This window comes from Bison bison, unplaced genomic scaffold (assembly GCF_000754665.1).
Source record: "Bison bison bison isolate TAMUID 2011002044 unplaced genomic scaffold, Bison_UMD1.0 scf7180017864200, whole genome shotgun sequence".
Taxonomy (NCBI): Eukaryota; Metazoa; Chordata; class Mammalia; order Artiodactyla; family Bovidae; genus Bison; species Bison bison.
The window spans coordinates 312763-332388 of NW_011494772.1; the positions used below are offsets into that span (position 1 = coordinate 312763).

At 36.9% G+C, this 19626-nt stretch overlaps 1 protein-coding gene across 1 annotated transcript in view; it reads left to right on the top strand.

Annotated features, from left to right (window-relative positions):
- Positions 1-19626, top strand: part of GBE1 (glucan (1,4-alpha-), branching enzyme 1) — a 313528-nt gene that overhangs the window by 100569 nt on the left and 193333 nt on the right. Inside the window, exon 3 of the mRNA XM_010844338.1 lies at positions 9304-9419. Coding sequence (XP_010842640.1) covers positions 9304-9419 — 116 coding nt within the window. The remainder of the gene's footprint in view (positions 1-9303; positions 9420-19626) is intronic.

A 19626-nucleotide genomic window follows, 5' to 3' on the forward strand; every position in this document is an offset into this window, starting at 1 on the left:
GAAGGAAAAACACCAATACAGTATACTAACGCATATATATGGAATTTAGAAAGATGGTAACAATAACCCAGTGTACGAGACAGCAAAAGAGACACTGATGTATAGAACAGTCTTATGGACTCTGTGGGAGAGGGAGAGGGTGGGAAGATTTGGGAGAATGACATTGAAACATGTAAAATATCATGTAAGAAACGAGCTGCCAGTCCAGGTTCGATGCACGATACTGGATGCTTGGGGCTAGTGCACTGGGACGACCCAGAGGGATGGTGTGGGGAGGGAGGAGGGAGGAGGGTTCAGGATGGGGAGCACATGTATACCTGTGGCGGATTCATTTTGATGTTTGGCAAAACTAATACAATTATGTAAAGTTTAAAAATAAAATTAAAAAAAAAATGATAATCCCCAGTGCTATTGAGGATATGGATAGTTGACTATTCTCATATGCTGTTGGTGAGAGTATGAACTGGAACTGCTTATCCAGAAAGCAGTTTGTTAATTTGTGTTTAGAACAATAAATAAACTAAAATCTTAGGCTCTTTGGCTGATAAGATCACTTTTTACAGTCCATAGCAAGGAAAGAGATTTGGTCAAATACTTGTTCATGGAGACCTCATAACATATGTTTTTACGTTTTTGTTATGGAAATTTCCTCATATATGGAAAAGCAGAGATGAGCTTTGTCTTGGTCTGTTCAGGCTGTTATAACAAAATACTACAGGCTGGGTGGTTTATATATACATACAAAACAAAGTTCTTTCTCAGTGATCCGGAGTCTGTGAAGTCCAAGATAAAGGTCCTGGCGGATTCAGTGTCTGTTGAGGGTTCTCTTCCCGATTCATAGGCTGCAGTCCTTCCTTTGAGGAATCCTCATCTGGTAGAAGAGAGGAGTGATATTTCTGGGATTTCTTTTTTTGGGAAGGGGGGAATTTCTTTTATACAGATACTAATTCCATTCGTGAAGATTCTACCCTTATAACCTGACTACCTCCCAAAGACCCTATGTCCGAATTCCATCACATAGCTTCCATTTGTTTCCATTTTAAGAGACTTTTTTTTTCTTATTCCCTGCTTTTGCTTTATTAAATTTTCTAATTTTATGAATTGTTTTCCTGGTCTGATAGTCAAAATAAAGCAAGTTACAATCCTATCAAACTAATCTGTGTTTTCCCTCTTCATATACTTGACCATTTCTATTCATAGATTTTCATGCTGTGTGAAATTGTGACTACATACAGTCATCCTTTTGTCCTTGGTGGATTGGTTCTGGGGCCTCTGCCACCTGCACATACCAAAATCTAAGGATGCTCAATTCCCTTATAAAATGGTGTAGTATTTGCATAGACTATATTATACAAATATTGAGCTTCCCTGGTGGCTCAGACAGTGAAGAATCCACCTGCCAAGCAGGAGTCTTTGGTTCGATCCCTGGGTTGGGAAGGTCCCCTGGAGAAGGGCATGGCATTCCACTCCAGTATTCTTGCCTGGAGAATCCCCACGGACAGAGGCGCCTGGTGGTCTATAGTCCATGGGGTCACAAAGAGTCAGACATGACTGAGTGACTAAGCACAGCACATTTGCCTATAGCTTATGTAATCCTCCTGTGTTCTTTAAATCATCTCTAGATTACTTACAATACCTAATACCATGTAAATGCTATGTAAATATTTGACAGGGCATGGTAAAGTCAAATTTTGCTTTTTGGAACTTTCTGAAATGTGTCTTCTAATATTTTCAATTCTTGTTTGGTTAAATATGATATAGAACTCTCTGATATAGAGGGTCAACTGTATATTCATTTATCACCTCCTTTCTTTCGTAAATGTATCGTAACATAAATACCATTCCTATAAAAAAGACAGATAGTTAGTTATATTTAAAACTCACTTTTGCCATACTATTTTTTTTTTTTTTTTGATCTTGGAGACCTTTTCTTCTATGTGTACCTTTAAGAACCGTGTAGTAAGTGAAATTCTAGATCATTTACTCCGTTCCCTAATTTCCAGAAAGCTACATATCATAGGACTGAGCACTGTTCTTCTTTAAAATAACTAGATATTAGGGCCTCCTTGTTTCTGAAATTAGTGGTATTTGACATATTCTAGATTATGTTCTTGAAAACCACAGCTGTCCTAAACTAATGTATGTAAAGAGCAGATTCCCCTAATAAGTAATGCTGGAGATCTTTAGGTTATTTCCAGGGTGCTAGCTGCCAGCAGAAATTTGGTGATTTTCAGATTCCCAACTGAGGGGAAGAATGATCTGGAGAGAGGGAAAGAGAAGGAGATTAAATAGCACAGAGTTGTATGTCAGGATAGCTATTATCCACCTCCCAAAATTATGTGGTCCTTCTGTAATTCTGGGTAACGGCAATGCCATGGCAAGTTCCAGTTGTGAATCTTATGACTTCTTGGAAACAGACTAGATACTGCCTTGACATGAGGGGAGTCCTATAACTTCTATTATGACAAGCCAACTTTGCATTACAAGTCTATGTAAATTCTACATGAGATGAAGCTTGAAGCTCGAAACAATTAAACAACATTGTATGATGAGGAAGGCCGTTTACCTGCTTTAAGGAGGTGATATTCCAAATATTTAATAACTTATGATGTGAGGGATATCCACTTAGGTTGGAAGTTACCAATATCTGTCATACAGGCTGATACTGGCCTTACATTAGATCTGATATAATATCTGCTGCATCCATTGGGGACCTTACTTCACTTAGTGAGATCTGCTTACAGCAGGGGTTGGCCCAAGTGTGGATCATGTTCTTCAGCTCATTAGCATTTGCATCAAAGGCTCTACACAGTAAGTTGGGGCCATTTCAACCATGAATGTGCTTAGTCGCTCAGTTGTGTCTGACTCTCTGCGACCCCATGGACTGTAGCCTACCAGGCTCCTCTTTCCAGGGCGATTCTCCAGGCAAGATTACTGGAGTGGGTTGCCAGCCATCCCCTCCTCCAGGGGATCTTCCCAACCTAGGGGTCAAACTCAGTTCTCCCCCATGGCAGGCAGATTTTTTACCCTCTGGTCGATAAGTAAAGCCCATAAGGAAGATATATATTAAACTCAAAAACTCTTCAGAAATGAGGTGACTAAGTGCTGATGAACAGAAATAGTTTACTGTGAGTTGAAGTGTTTGGGAATATTTGAAGAAGGCTGACATTTAAGAATTTTATGTGAGGATTATTACATTAGAAAAAGAAAGGTTGTTGGGCTTGAGATAAATATAGAGTTTGTGTGCCTGATGCAATGACCTTAGTTAATGTTTGATTGCTTGTGCCGAATGTATGTTTGCAGTTCATATTAAACTGTGTATCATGTTGTTTCTTTTCCATATCTCGATTTAAATTTGTCTGCTGGTTTTGAGTCTATGGACAAATAGAATCTTTTGCATGGTAAAATACGGTGATGAATTTCAGCCTGTTAGTAATACAATACTTACTTAAATGTTTGCTTTTAAAATGTGTCAAGTTATTCAAAGTTGATAATCATTGAAAGTCTTAGAACATGTTTTAATAAAATAATTTATGCAAGCAGGAAACATGTTCTCAAAATACCAAAAACTAGAATAATATATACATATTTCTCTGAAAGTGAAAGTCAAAGTGTTTGTTTCTCAGTCATATCGATTCTTTGTGACCCCATGGACTGTAGCTTGCCAGGGTCCTCTGTCCGTGGAATTCTCCCAGCAAGAATACTGGAGTGGGTAGCATTCCCTTCTCCAGGGAGATCTTCCTGACCCAGGGATCGAACCTGGGTCTCCCGCATTGCAGGCAGTTTCTTTACTGTCTGAGCCACCAGGAAAGCCCCACACATTTTTGCGGCCCCGTGGACTGTGGTCTACCAGGCTCCTCCATCCATGGGATTTTCCAGGCAAGAATACTGGAGTGGGTTGCATTTCCCTCTCTAGGGAATCTTCCAAACCCAGGGATCCAACCCGGGTCTCCTGCATTGTAAGCAGATGGTTTACTGTCTGAGCCACCAGGGAAGCAGTACCCATTGCTTTAGGGGTTCTGAATCCTTAAACCTAGCAGTGTCTAGCTTATGGCAGGAAATGGCTCATAGAAAGGAAGGTGACTTGATATGTTAATACTTAAAAATGTTAATATTAATTTTCTAGGTAGAGGACTTCAAGTTTTTTATTTATTTTCTGATCAAAATCACCCATACCTTTTAACCATGCAATCTCAGTGAGAATATTTTAGGAAACATTATTTGTAGACCCTTATAACAGTATATGTGTTATCTTCATATATGTTATCTTTTCATGTTTAAATTGTAAATTTTATTGCCTGATGTGAACACGTTCAGATTCGTTAATGTCCCTGGTCTGTTCTATAATCTTCATCTCACTGGTAATCCTTCTGGATTTTAATGTTCAGTTCAGTTCAATTCAGTCTCTCATTTGTGTCTGACTCTTTGCGACCCCATGAATCACAGCATGCCAGGCCTCCCTGTCCATCACCAACTCCCAGAGTTCATTCAAACTCATATCCATCGAGTCCATGATGCCATCCAGCCATCTCATCCTCTGTCATCTCCTTCTCCTCCTGCTCCCAGTCCCTCCCAGCATCAGGGTCTTTTCCAATGAGTCAACTCTTCACATGAGGTGGCCAAAGTATTGGAGTTTCAGCTTTAGCATCAGTCCTTCCAATGAACACCTAGGACTGATCTCCTTTAGGATGGACTGGTTGGATCTCCTTGCAGTCCACGGGACTCTCAAGAATCTTCTCCAAGGGCACAGTTCAAAAGCATCAATTCTTCGGCACTCAGCTTTCTTCATAGTCCAACTCTCATATCCATACATGACTGCTGGAAAAACCATAGCCTTGACTAGATGGACCTTTGTTGGCAAAGTAATGTCTATGCTTTTCAATATGCTATCTAGGTTGGTCATAACTTTTCTTCCAAGGAGTAAGTGTTTTTTAATTTTATGGCTGCAATCACCATCTGCAGTGATTTGAGAGCCCAAAAAAATAAAGTCTGCCACTGTTTCCACTGTTTCCCCATCTATTTGCCATGAAGTGATGGGACCAGAAGCCATGATCTTAGTTTTCTGAATGTTAGTCAATCCCGAATTCTAAATTTTGTGTGAGTAATACTTGCTTTGAAGTATTATTAATGATAATTTCTATTTCAGAATTTCCTTGAGCTACTGATTTATAAAATTATTTGGTAATCTATAAATCTGATTAAATCTAGAAAATCAGTTACAAAGCTGTGAGCAGAGAACACCTGAAGTCATTAACTGAACCATGAAGTTGTTTTTCAGTGTGGTCCCTGAGCCTGGCGGTCTACAGTCCATGGGTTTGCAAAGAGTCAGACACAACTGAAGCAGCTGAGCTTGCGCGCACATGCACCCTCAGCCAGCAGCGTCAGCATCACCCACGAACTTGTTAGACATACAGATTACTAGGCCACACTTCATATATATTCAATCAAAAAACTCTGAAGGTGGGGAGTAGCGGTCTGTTTTAAACAGTCCAATCTGATTTAACAAGTGATTCTGATACGAACTAAAGCTTGAGAACCACTGAATTACAGAACTCTCAATATGTAGTTTTGTGCTTCATTGAGAAGCAAATAATTGTCACAGGTGGTAATGGGTTGTTTTTGGTCCTATCCTGAGGCCTACATAGAGACACAGACTATCAGCATTGTCTTAATTAAAAGTAATTCTATCTTGTGGATTCAGGATATAAACTCATAGAGGATTAAAATGAAAAATGAATAATCTTGTTCTAAAAGTATGTACTTTAGATATATCTAATATGCCTTAGAATGATCATTATTTATATTACTTAAACCACTTATATTACTTTAACTTTATTTATCATTATTCATATTACTTTCAGTTATTTTCAGGAATAAACTCTCATGATATTTCATAAGACATAAATTTCCCCAAAATGTATCCTTGAACTCATTATCTTGCCACCTGTGTTTTTCTAAAGCAAATTTCATTTAAAAACAAAACATTCAATTTTACTTAATATTTTTACACCAGTCATTGGATTTTTAATGTTTATTTACCTATTTTTAATTGTGTACTTCCACAATTAGTTCCCACAGTCATACCTAAATATACCTTAATGGTAGTAGTTCCTTCTTTCTTATCTAAGGGTTTAGTGTTGAGTTTATGAGATCCAAATTTGGATCCAAATCTAATTAGATCCATTAGATCCAAATCTAATGATTTTTCTGACTTTTATGTTCCTGGACCTTAGATATCTATATCGTGTAGAGAAAAGTTCCACTTATAAGCTTTTTTTAGAAAATCATTTTAGGGATAAACTGATTTTACTAGAAGAGAAGTAGAAGTGGTTAGTTTGATTGGTGTCCATTTTTCAAATGGAAAGAAGCAATTGCATTTAATAAAAGAGAAATAGAAAGGAAATTCAGGGCTGAACAGTGATTGGAGAAGGAATCAAGGAGATAAAAGACTGATGGTGTGGCTGAAGAAGTATTTATGTGGGAGACAACTGTCCAATGCAAAACCTGAAGTTGTTTGATGCATGGACGCCCTTTGCAAACCTTCCCCTCCCTCTCCCTTATGAAACCTTTAGTATATTCTGTGTTGCTTATGATGGTTGGTAGATGGGTTTTCTTTTGGAGCAAATGTGAAGATAATCCAGATTTTTCACTGAAGTTTGGGGTTTGTCAGGAAAAATGTACCTGTAGTAGAAGTTAACACCTGAATTTCCATGAAGAAGAGATGTACTAATAAGCTCTGAAAATGATAGAAAAAGCATTTTTTTTTTACAGTGTAGGGTTAGAAATAATCAACATGTATGTTAGGAAATTGAGACACTATGAAAGGAAAATGTGATTCAGTAAATATCGTTTTCTTTATACAAGTATTAAAACATTATCCATTTAAATAGATCTTTAAAACTCAAGTGACTGCAAGCTAAAGAACTATTTGAACTGATATTCAAAAACAAATATTCAAAACCACATTTATTTTTGCATTATTGAGTAAAGCTTTTAAATAAATCTGCATAGGAAAATTTCCCATATATTTAAAGCTTCAGTTTCAAAGTAACAATTTTATTTATAGTTGAATTTTTAGAGGATCCTATATTATGTATTTTACTACTCATTTTGGTGTGCTGTTACTCAGTTTAACCTTTTCTGGATGAAATACAACTGTCATTCTGAACACTAGTTTTCAGTTTGGCTTTGAGCAGGGCCTAGATTAAACACTCAATACGTATTTAATGAATGAATGAATGAACTAATGAACTGTACCCTTTATTTTCAAATCTAACCAACCAGGAAAAGATCTGCTCCATGTCTTAAGTTCATTAACTGTCTTAAGTGATTAGCTTAAAAAGAAATTCAGTAAATGTATAAAGCGCTGCACTACGTAGATATTCATATTTCAAGCTCCCTGCCCCAATTACGCCCAAAAGTCTTTACTGTGTTAAAGGAATGTCACATTATAAACAGATGAAATATGTATTTGATGTTTCAGGGGCAGGAGAATATAATAGCACAGAGCTTATTGAACTGTTCCTGAAGATAAACCGCCTTTAGATATTTTCAGATTGTCTTCTGAGGGGGAGTGGAAAATGTTTAGAAGCATCTGTTTAAATGTTGTTTCTTCCCCCCACTCTACCTGTAACACTCAGATTGGCAGAGAGTGAAGAACCTTCAGGCACATGTGGTGAAAGTGTTGGTGTGTAAAAGAAGAAATCATGGAATAAAACAAGTTTCCTGTTGTTTTTCTTATCTCCTCAATTGAGAATCTAATGTCATAGCACTACAGTGGATGGCATCACAGGGTTGCTTATGTTTTTTTAAAACAGTGAAATATTTCAGGCATAAACAAATAGGGGAAAATGTGATAAGCATCTCAGTATACACCACCTACCCTAAAAAATAAAACATTACAGATACTGTTAAAACTTCCTATGTTCTCTTTCCTCTATTCAGTGGAAATCACAATAGAATTTGATGTTTGACATTCTCATTTTTCTTTTCATATTTTTGCTGCATATTCTTAATTATGAGTGAGCTTGAGCATCATTGTATGTTTATTGGTCACTCATATGTCCTCCCCTGAATATCTCTTGATTTTTATATTGGTTTGTTTTCTTTTTCCCATTGATTCATAGATCTTCATATATTTTGGATGCTGTTTCTTGATAATACTCATTAGAAATGTAGTTTCCCAGTTGATAATTTGTCGTTCTATTTATCTATGTATGAAGATTAGTGTGTAATTTTTGTAGCCAACTTTATTAGACTTTTTCTTAAGGTTTTTTGTGTGTATTGAGTGTGCGTGCTTCTGTGTCTTGTTTAAAAACACTTACAAACTCAATATTATAAATATATTTTCCTGTGTTTTCTTCTAAAAATTTTACAGTTTTATCTATTGTATTTAAGCATTATATTTAATGGATTCTTCATTCTTCAGTACATTATTAAGGTGAAATTTGTTTTTTTTTTTCTCATAAAGATAACCAATTATTTCAGTACCACTTATTAGGCAGTATGTCCTTTACTCATTGATTTATAGTGCCCCTCTATCACATGTTAAATTTCCATGTGTTTATGGTCTTTTGTTCATTTTGGCTTTCTTTCAGCATCTTCAGTCCACCTCTCTTTTGCCTCTTATAGTTTATAGCCTTCTACCTTTCTTGTTTGAGGCATTTCTTTAGATTTTAACTGAGTTCTGACACACCACACACTTGTGGATTTAGTTAATAAGATTTTAATAATTTTTCATCATTTTTTTTCTACCATGACATGTATCTTAGCTAATTGCTTAGAATGCATTTCTATTTTTTCTTATTATCTCCTTTTGTTGATGGTGTTTCTTGAAAAGGGGCCCATCATCCTATTTATTGGTCAAGTAAAACTGAAAGTACAATGGAAAATGTGTTGTAATTTTAATTTTCAGATATAAAAGGCAAAGGGCTTCCTAGGTGGCACTAGTGGTAAAGAACCCACCTGCCAATGCAGGAGACATAAGAGATGTGGGTTCCATTCCTGGTTCATGAAGATCCCCTGGAGAAGGAAATTGGATCCCACTTGAGTATCCTTGCCTTGGAAATCTCATGGAGAGAGTAACTGGCGGGCTTTAGTCCATAGCATCGCAGTGTCGGACACGACTGAAGCGACTCAGCACAAGCGTAACTTGCTTTTTCTAAATGCTTAGTCTTTTGTTTAGCACCTTAGGAAGCAATGTTTTTTAGGGAATTTGATTCTGTATAAGTAGGCAGTATATTATACTTTGATTGAAATTTATTGAATATTATTTTTTAACTGACCTTCCTTATTGTATTTCAGATGATTGGAACCCATTTTCATACCCATATAAAAAACTGGATTTTGGAAAATGGGAGCTGTATATCCCACCAAAGCAAAATAGATCTGTCTTAGTACCTCATGGATCCAAACTAAAGGTATTTCCTCCCTCATGTTGTCATTTGAACTTACTATTTTCTTTTTGTCCTGTTTGCAGAGTTTGATTTAAAATGTTAGAATGTAAACAGATGCCTGATAATTATAGGAGAAACAGTGTAAATTTTTAAATAGAGGAAAATTTAAGGGAAGTCATCAGCAAATTGAAATATGTTAGATGGGAACAGTTTGGTTGGTAAGATAATGAACTTACTATTTGTTAACGACTTTGGAAATCTTTTAGAAGAATGACTGAATAATTACCAAAGTTCAGCCTGGGAAACAGAAAGTTTGATTTAGAAAAAATGAAACCTGTCTTCAAATCAGCCGAGCAGAGAATTTTTACCTGTGAAGACACACTTGACATAATTGATTTTGTGATGAGCCACATGAATGAGGTGATACTGTGTTGGAGACCCACGCCTTTTGGGGATATGATTGTTCTTGGTCTTTTTCTGCTCTTTGATTTCAGGGCTCTGGTTTGCCCTCTTCTCCTCTGTTAAGCCCCTTGAATTAGCCTGGGACCTGCCTGTCCTCTATCTGACCTCTCTTTGGCTGACTACGTAGCTCTGCATTCAGGGTGTACAGAGCCTACACAGTGGCCTTTCTAGTCTCCTCAAGGGTGGGTTCCCAATCTGGACTACAGATTACAGATTTGATTATGTAAAAGGCTATCTAAATCCTTTAACATTTGCTTGATTTTAGCCCATTGCTTAAATAAATATATAATGTTTCCATGTCCCTTTCTTTCCCATCCATGGACATATAACAGCATTCATCGCATTTATCACTAAATCCTGTAACTGACTTATATTTTTATTGGCATTTGTTATTTAACAGTATTAACCAGAGTTAAAATTAGAAATGCATTGTATGTTTGTTTTATAGATTTTTCTTTCTTATAAATATTGAAATTATAAGTATACCTGAAAATACTGAAATATTGCCACACATAATATAATTCCCAGGAGAGCATATTGTCTGGAATAGAGACGTTTTAATATGGAATGGCAACCAGAGTTCTTCTTAATCTGAAGTGAAAAGGAGAAAAAAGTAGTTACAGTATACAATAAGAGGGATTTAAATTTAATATATATAATCCCTTTTCCAAGTCAGTATAAGCATCACAAGAGCAAGGCCCTTTGCTCTTCTGTTTGCTAATACTGTGTATTCTCAGTGCTTAGAAGAGTGCCTGGCACAGGGTGGGCACTCAAAAATATTTACTGAATGTTAAAGCCATTTGTATGCCCAGTCTTTGAAGGAATAAACCAAAGGGCTTGATTTTCCTGTGGTTTGTAAGGCCTGACTTTAGGAAACTGTGAAGCAAGGTGACCATTATACCACTGGTTTCATTGTTGTTTTGGGTTTTTTGGCCATTTGTTACGTTTTGTTTTTAAGAACTGAATTTTACAATTTTTTGAAGTGCTGCAGATATTTTTTTTCTGTTCTTAGATTTTATGAGCTCTGACATGTTACCTACTCTTTGCATTAAATGGTGAATGAATTATTTATTTTTTTTGTAGTTTTAAAAACTGAAGTATAGTTGATTTACAATATTGTATGAGTTTCAAGGGGATAAAATAGTGATTCAATATTTTTATAGATTATATTCAATGTAAAGTTATTACAAAACAATGGCTATATTTCCCTGTGCTGTACAATTTATCCTAGTTGCTTTTCTGTTTTATAAGTAGCAGTTTGCATCTCTTAATCCCATACTCTCTCTTCTCCCTCCCTCCTCCCTCTTCTTTATTTGTGACTACTAGTTTGTTCTCTATATCTCTGAGTCTGTTTCCATTTTATTACATACAATGAATGAATTAATTTTCATACATTGTGGGGTTTTTTGAACTTTTAATTTTGTATTGGAGTATAGCCAATTAACAGTATTGTGATAGTTTCAGGTGGATGGCAAAGGGCTCAGCCATACACATCCGTTTTCTCCCAAACTCACCTGCCACCTTGGCTGCCACGAACACTGAACAGAGTTCCATGTGCTGTGCCGTAGAACCTTGTTGGTTAGTCATTTTAAATATAACAGTGTGTACATGTGCATCCCAAACTCCCTGCCATATTTAAAATGGATAACCAACATGGTCATATGTTGTTTTTATACCTCGGAAAAATGATTACTAGGAATGAATGGTTATTAATATGTACAGTAATAATGAAAGAAATTTGCTTCTCCCAGCCAACTCCGGGACTTTTCATACTTTATCCTGTAGTCTGAATGTTTTGTGTCCTCCTCACAAATTATATGTGAAAATGCTAATTCCTGATATGATGGCACTAGTATCTGATGGTACTAGGGCTTTGAGAGGTGTGTGAGTCATGAGAGTATAGCTCTTTAAATAGAATTAGTGAACTTACACCTCCAGAGGGGTCTCTAGCCCTTTTCACCATATGAAGATATAACCAGAAGTCTGCAACCTGGAGGAAGGCCCTCCCCAGACCATGCTGGCAGCTGACCTTGAACTTCCAGCTTCCAAACTGTGAGAAATCAATTTCTGCTCTTTGTAAGCCACTCAGTCTCTGGTGTTTTGTTATACCAGTCCAAATGGATAAAGGTGCTTTTGATACTATCTATGTACTATACTTTGCTTTCTTTCATAAATTTATTTGACCTGGATGAAATGAAATAATCAAAGAAAAAAATTTTAAAAAGCATCTTTTCCCTTTTTACTTGCTTGAAAAATTTATATCTAACAGTAGATAAACATTCAGAAAATATCAAGTCAACTGTTGTGTAATCTTTCTTAATTATTATTTGCTAAGGATTTCAATGAGGATTAATTTACTGGAAATTTAGGCCCAAAGTATCACTTATAGTGTTTAGATGTTTCAAATTTTCAGGAAGCATTTAGATGCTATTATAATGTCAATATGGTGATATAATTAGTTTTTCACTTATGGGAAATGATGTATCAGCTTTTCTTTCAGGGAGTAGGGTTAAATTTTCTATAAAAAAATCAACTAACATAAGGTTTTTGGCCTTGCAGTCTGAAATTGTCCCTAGGTAGTTTACCTTGGTAATTAAAAATCTTGTTTTAAATTGAACTTGAAATTTTATTTCAGTCCACAAGGAATTGACCTTTATAACTCACTTGTGGATGTTTCTCTTATGGATAATCTGATAACCATTCTCAAAAAAGAATATTACCTACCATTGAAATAATAACTTTGTTTTCCTTGGAAAACCCTGGTCTTTTCAACTGAACAATTTGGAAGAAGATGCCTCATTACTTACATTGTCATGTAAATATCTTCGTTTCATGTTTTTAAATACATTTACTAAAAAAAAAAAAATAAAGTAATATACTAAGGTGAATTAAACTTTCAAGGCTATAAAGATATAAGAAAAGCATAGAAGACTATGTTCCTGAGGGATAATGAGACATACTTGTGTGTTTAATATTTTTTCTTCTGGACACATAGCCAAACTAATTTATGTGAAGGTATTTTTTGTTTATTATTTTAAAATATATACCTTTAATAAAAGTAGATTAATACAACTTTGTAAGTTGTCTTGTAGAATTTACATAATTATTGAGATGCTGTGTCAGGTACTATCCTTGATATGAGATGCTCTAGTCGAATTGTTATATATACATAGGGTGTGTGTTTGTGTGTGCTTTAAAAATAAGGTGCTATTGAAGCGAAATACTAAGAACAGTTTATTTTTCCTGTGATGGTAAACAGGAGAAATAACAGAAGGGCACTGACATTCAAGCCTACTTGGTAACATATTTAGAAGTTGACCAGACAGACAGAGGGAAAGGGTGTATTTTAACCTGGGCGTACTGTGTGAATAAAAGTATGTGTATCGATTGAAGTTTCAACAGGAAGTAAATGGCAAATGGAAAATAAGACAGTTTAAACAGTTCCCCCACCCCACCCCCCGCCCCAAATGCTGTTTTCAAAGTTCAACACACAAGGGATCCACTCTAGAGTTAAGAGCAGGGTTGGGTGAGGGAACTTAGCAAAACTCAAATTGTTACCTTGCCTAGGCCATACGGAACAGGGATCGGTTCCTAGAACCCAAAGGGATACAGAATCAGCCATCTTGAGAGGAACACTAAGTTTTGCTGAGAGACACAGTTAATTCATGGTAACCTTGCAGGAAAGGAGCCAGAAGAAAAAGGAGACAAATTCTCTCATCTCCCACACTCCTTCCTTTCTCTGACCTCTTCCTGTGGCTCAACATTGGCCCACCCAATAAGAAGCCAGATTTCTAGGGACTATGGTACACATGGGTTAGCCTCCTGGGGCAGAGAGCTGGTGAGAAGTGGATTGAACTGACTGCTAAGATGTAGCTCAGGAGTCAATGATCAGGAAAAGCAAGAGGTCAGGACAGTAAACTCGAAAGCAAACTAAAGAATTCCCTTCTTCTGATTGCCATTTCCTTCTTTTTAAAAAATCATTTCTATTAATACCCATATAACTAGCAATGGCAATTAGTATTGTCTCCTTTTAAATGTTCAGCACTGATGTATAGAACAGTCTTATGGACTCTGTGGGAGAGGGAGAGGGTGGGAAGATTTGGGAGAATGGCATTGAAACATGTATACTATCATGTATGAAACGAGTCTCCAGTCCAGGTTCGATGCACGATACTGGATGCTTGGGGCTGGTGCACTGGGACGACCCAGAGGGATGGTATGGGGAGGGAGGAGGGAGGAGGGTTCAGGATGGGGAACGCATGTATACCTGTGGCGGATTCATTTCGATATTTGACAAAACCAATACAATATTGTAAAGTTTAAAAATAAAATAAAATTTAAAAAAAATGTTCAGGATTTTTCTGTACTTTAACTTTTCCCTTGCCAAATCAGTAACAAAATGGACTAGAATAGAGGTTTCTTGATACCAGATCTTTAACCTTTTCAAAGGCTCATGTATTAGTCTTCTAGAGCTACAACAACAAAATACCATACTCTGGGAAGCTTAAACAACAGGAATTTAATTTCTCATGTTTTGGAGGCTGGAAGTGTGAGATTAGTCAGCATGGTTGAGTTCTGGTACGGGTTCTTTTCGTTGCTTACAGACAGCTGCCTTCTTCCCCGTCTTCATATGGCACTAATCCTGTCATCAGGCCCCCATCCTCATTACTTCATTTAAACCTGATTATCTCTCAAATGTCCTGTCTCCAGAGACCATCACACTGGGGTTAGGACTTCAACATATGAAGTTGGAGGGGGCACAATTCAGTTCAGAGCAGATCATACTGCTTTCTGAATTATATTTAGATTTTATACAATTGATTGGTGGAAAAGGGTCATGGAACCTAATACCCACATTGCAATTTTCTAAGATGAGACACATGAAATTAGAAATTATTTTACATCCATATTTAATTTGGTTCTAATTGTAACACCGTGAAATGAAATACTGTACATATTCATTTCATGAATGAGTACACTGAAATTTAGAGAGGTTAAGCAGATGATATTGCCTTGACTTGGATTAAGACTTATCTAATAACGAAGTCCATGGTCCTAATCCTTGTGCTACACTGCTGGTCAGGCTAAGGGTTGACAGAGAGAAAAAGGAAAAAAAGTAATACAAAGGAAGTAGAACTTGAGCCTTATCTCGTGTTTAACAAATTATTTAACAGCTTTTAACATAGTGTTGTTTATTTATTCATTTTTGGCTTTGCTGAGTCTTGGATGCTACGCGGGCTTTTCTCTGGTTGCAGCAAGTGGGCTTTTCTATGTGGTGGCTTCTCTAGTTGTGGAGCATGGGCTCTAGAGCACAGGCTCAGTATTGTAGTGCATGGCCTTAGTTGCTCCGTGGTATGTGGAATCATCCTGGGTCAGGGATTGAACCTATGTCTCCTGCCTTGGCAGGTGGATTGTTCACGACTGAGCCACCAGGAAAGCCCAACAAATTATTTTATACTATGTTTGCTTTTGCTTTATTGTGTGGAACTATCATTTCCATTTTTCAGGGTGCTAAGTATCAAAGTGACCTTCCATGAGAATAAAAAGGAGGTATTAATAGATAGTTTGTGGAAAGTTTGGGTTTTAGAAAATAAGAGATCAGATCAATTATTTAAAGTGAAACTAATTATTGATAGCTAAAATGGGATTGCTAGGTAGAAGGATGTCATTGGGCAGTGATATGGCATGTTGAAAAGTTAGTATCTAAATATTTGCCTAAGATTAATCTCATAGCACTCTATCCTTTGGGCTTCCCTGGTGGCTCAAATTGTAAAGAATGTGCCTGTAATGTAGGAGACCCAGGTTTGATCCCTGGGTTGGGAAGATCTCCTGGAGAAGGGAATGGCAGACTCCTACAATATTCTTGCATGGAAAATTCCATGGATAGACAAGCCTGGCAGGCTATAGTCCATGAGGTCATAAAGACTTGGACACAACTGAGTGACTAACACACATAGACACACACACACACAGACATGGACACACACACACACTTTATCCTTTACCTCTGGAATATTTTCTTGTGTCTTTTTTCTATTTCCTTCTCTCCAGATTTTTTGTTCACTGTTTCAGGAAATTTTAGTATTTGGATCCTGAATCACCTAGATTTTCTTATCTTTTTGTCAAGTCTCCTGTCATTTTTACTTTCTGTTCTACTTTGAAAAAGTGTCTTCCAACTGCATTATTATAATTATTATTATTGCCACACCATGAGGCTTGTGGGATCTTAGTTCCCCAACCAGGGATCAAACCTGGGCTCTCAGCATTGAAAGCTTGGAGTCCTAACCACTGGACCACCAGGGAATTCCCCCAACTGCATTATTTTAGTAATCATATTATAAGCATTTCTAATAACATGCTTGTTTTCTCTACTTATACGTAGATTCTGTCATTGTTAAATGTTCAGAGATACTTTTATCTTCTTTGAAAAGGTTACAGATGTTTTCTTTTATTTTTTTCTCCCAATTTCCTTCTTGTTCCCCTACACCCTCACTGTTTCTATGTTTTTTTAGCCTCTTATCTTTTGTGTTGCAGGCTGTCTTAAAATGCCTAGTTACAGAACTGTGTTTCAGAAAGAGTTATTAGGAAAAGACAATTGAAAATTCTGTTCCTGGTAAGCTTTGTTCCTGGTGATCTTCACAGCTGGGTAGCCAGAAAGTGAGACAGACTTTATATTGATGGCAAGGAGTGAAAATTTTACTCTGAGGTCATTTATTTTTTCCAGAGGTGAATTTTTCAGTCTCTTATAAGGGGTGGGTGGAAGGGGTATTGATGGAGGAATGGAAACAGTGACAGACTTTATTTTTTGGGCTCCAAAATCACTGCAAATGGTGAATGCAACCATGAAATTAAAAGACACTTGCTCCTTGGAAGGAAAGTTATGACCAACCTGGACAGCATATTAAAAAGCAGAGACATTACTTTGCCAACAAAGTCCATCTAGTCAAAGCTATGGTTTTTCCAGTAGTCATGTATAGATGTGAGAGTTGGACTATAAAGAAAGCTGAGTCCCAAAGAATTGATGCTTTTGAATTGTGGTGTTGGAGAAGACTCTTGAGAGTCCCTTGGATAGCAAGGAGAGCCAACCAGTCCATCCTAAAGGAGATCAGTCCTGAATATTCATTGCAAGGACTGATGTTGAAGATGAAACTCCAGTACTTTGTCCACCTGATGCGAAGAACTGACTCATTCAAAAAGACCCTGATTCTGGGAAGGATTGAAGGCAGGAGGAGAAGGGGATGACAGAGGATGAGATGGTTGGATGGCATCACTGCCTCAAGGGACATGAGTTTGAGTAAGCTATGGGAGTTCGTGATGGACAGGGAAGCCTGGAGTGCTGCAGTCCATGATGTCGCAAAGAGTCGGACACAACTGAGTGAACTGAACTTAACTGAACTGGCACCCATACATAAGGGACAGAGAAAGTGGATAAAGGTCCCAGCTTTCAGTAAGACACTGAATCCCCCTATTCTCACCCATCTGATTCACCTCTGCCATCTGCTGTGCTATTGTCTCTGGAATTGAAGCCTGCCTTTGTTGTTCAGTTGATGAGTTGTGTCTGACTCTTTGCCACCCCATGGACTGTGGCATGCTGGGATTTGTCCTTCACTATCTCCCAGAGTTTGTACCAACTTATCCTCATTGATTTAGTGATGCCATTCAATCATCTCATGCTCTGTTGTCCACTTCTCCTCATGCCCTCAATCTTTCCCAGCATCAAGGTCTTTTCCAGTGAATTGGTATTTTTCATAGTGAACCTCTCATCTCCCATTTGAGGGGTGAGAGGTGGCATTTTGGAGGGATGCACATTTTTTTGTACAGTAAGGGAGAGGCTATGTTTAAGAGCCTACAGTCCTTCTGTTTAACATTGAATCTTACCTCTCCCATAGGACCAGAAGCCTCCACATGACAAGTCCTAGGGCTCCTGTGAAGCAGCTTGACTAGCTCTCTTCAGCTTCTTCCTCTGTAAAGCAGATTTTAATTTTTTCCTGTCTACTTATTTTCTTACCTCTCCGATTACTAAGTTCCAAAAATTTGTTGAGATTTCTGTTCTCTTGTTGTCTCCTTTTCTGTCTTTCTCAGTTAATTTTACTTTTTATATTGTTTGCTATTATTTATTTTAACAGAAGTTTGCTAAGTTTGTTATTTTTAATCCAGACTTCGCAAACACCCTTATTTGATTGAAAGAAGAAAAATGTACATTTCCTGAATAGAAGAATGTTTTATAATTCTGGGGCCTCAATTGAATATTATATTCTTATCATATGCCATGATATAAAATTTTGGTGAGACTGATTATTTCCTGCTTGTGATGTCTTTACATGTTATTTTATATGATAAAGATTTTCTTCTCCATGACCCACAAAAGTCCTTTACTCTTTGTTACCTGATTTAACTTAATCAACCTTTAAGACCCTGAAACATCTAATTTTGGGAGAACGTGTAATTAGAATTAGATGCACTTTCCCATACTACAGAACTTATATTTCTTTGTGTTTGTGAAATACAACTTGAATGATAATGAACCTAAATAACATACTAGGAAATGGTCTTCCTCTGTAGGTGAGAATAAAGGCTTTTTAATTGATTCATTTTTCTTTTCTTTTTTTAAAGCTCCTCAGAATGTTGGTAGGAAACACAAAATAAATGTGTGTGTTTCCAAAGCAGTCTTTTAATCAATATTTAGCATAACTCTGTTTGCCTAGAGGATGGGCGAGGTAAAAAGTGGGGGTGTTTCCCTCTGTTTTGAGCTTGCTGCACATTAATTTATCAAATTTTATTTTTTTTTCTTTCTTAATATCTTAGCACATATTTCAGAGAAGACAATGGCACCCCACTCCAGTACTCTTGCCTGGAAAATCCCATGGACGGAGGAGCCTGGTAGGCTGCAGTCCATGGGGTCGCTAAGAGTCAGACACAACTTAGCGACTTCACTTCCACTTTTCACTTTCCTGCATTGGAGAAGGAAATGGCAACCCACTCCAGTGTTCTTGCCTGGAGAATCCCAGGGACGGGGGAGCCTGGTGGGCTGCCGTCTACGGGGTCGCACAGAGTCGGACACAACGGAAGTAGCTTAGCAGTAGCAGCATATATTTAACTTTTTTAAAAAAATTTTCTGCACTTAATATATTGCACTTTCTTCCCTGGATGTATGTGAAGAAATAAAAGACAAAATGCCTGCATATTGAATTTATTGTCCGCTTGGACAAAGCTTACCATAAACAAATGAGTTGCTTGAGCATTTTGTGACTGTTAAAGGAGTAGAGGAAGAAGCTTATTTTTTTTTTAAAGAAGTTTATAACAGAAAAGTAAGAATAAGTAAATAGAATACGTGTCTTTTACTTTTTAAAAAACTTGTTAGTTCCCTTCATTTTTGGCTAAATATTAATGTAGCTGAGAAGGGACCCAAGGGATTAGAGATAGATTTTTAGGAGACTGGAAAGATGGGGAATTAAATTTACAGACTGAATAGTTAGGGAATGATTATGGAAGAGATGCTTTCTAAGCTTGGTCTTGAAAGAGTTAGTGGATTAGATTAACGACTATGAATAAGTTGTCAAGGGTCAATTAGAGAATAAAAGAATATACAATTAAGCAAGATTGTATAGGAATTAACCAATTCTACATGGGAAACAGTAGTGTTTGACTTATATTGACTTACAAAGATGTAAGATATATAAGGAAACTAAATGAAATAGTGAATCTATTTTAGGAAATTTTATTCTCAAAGCATGCATGGCAATACAGTTGCAGAATTTTGACAGAGATT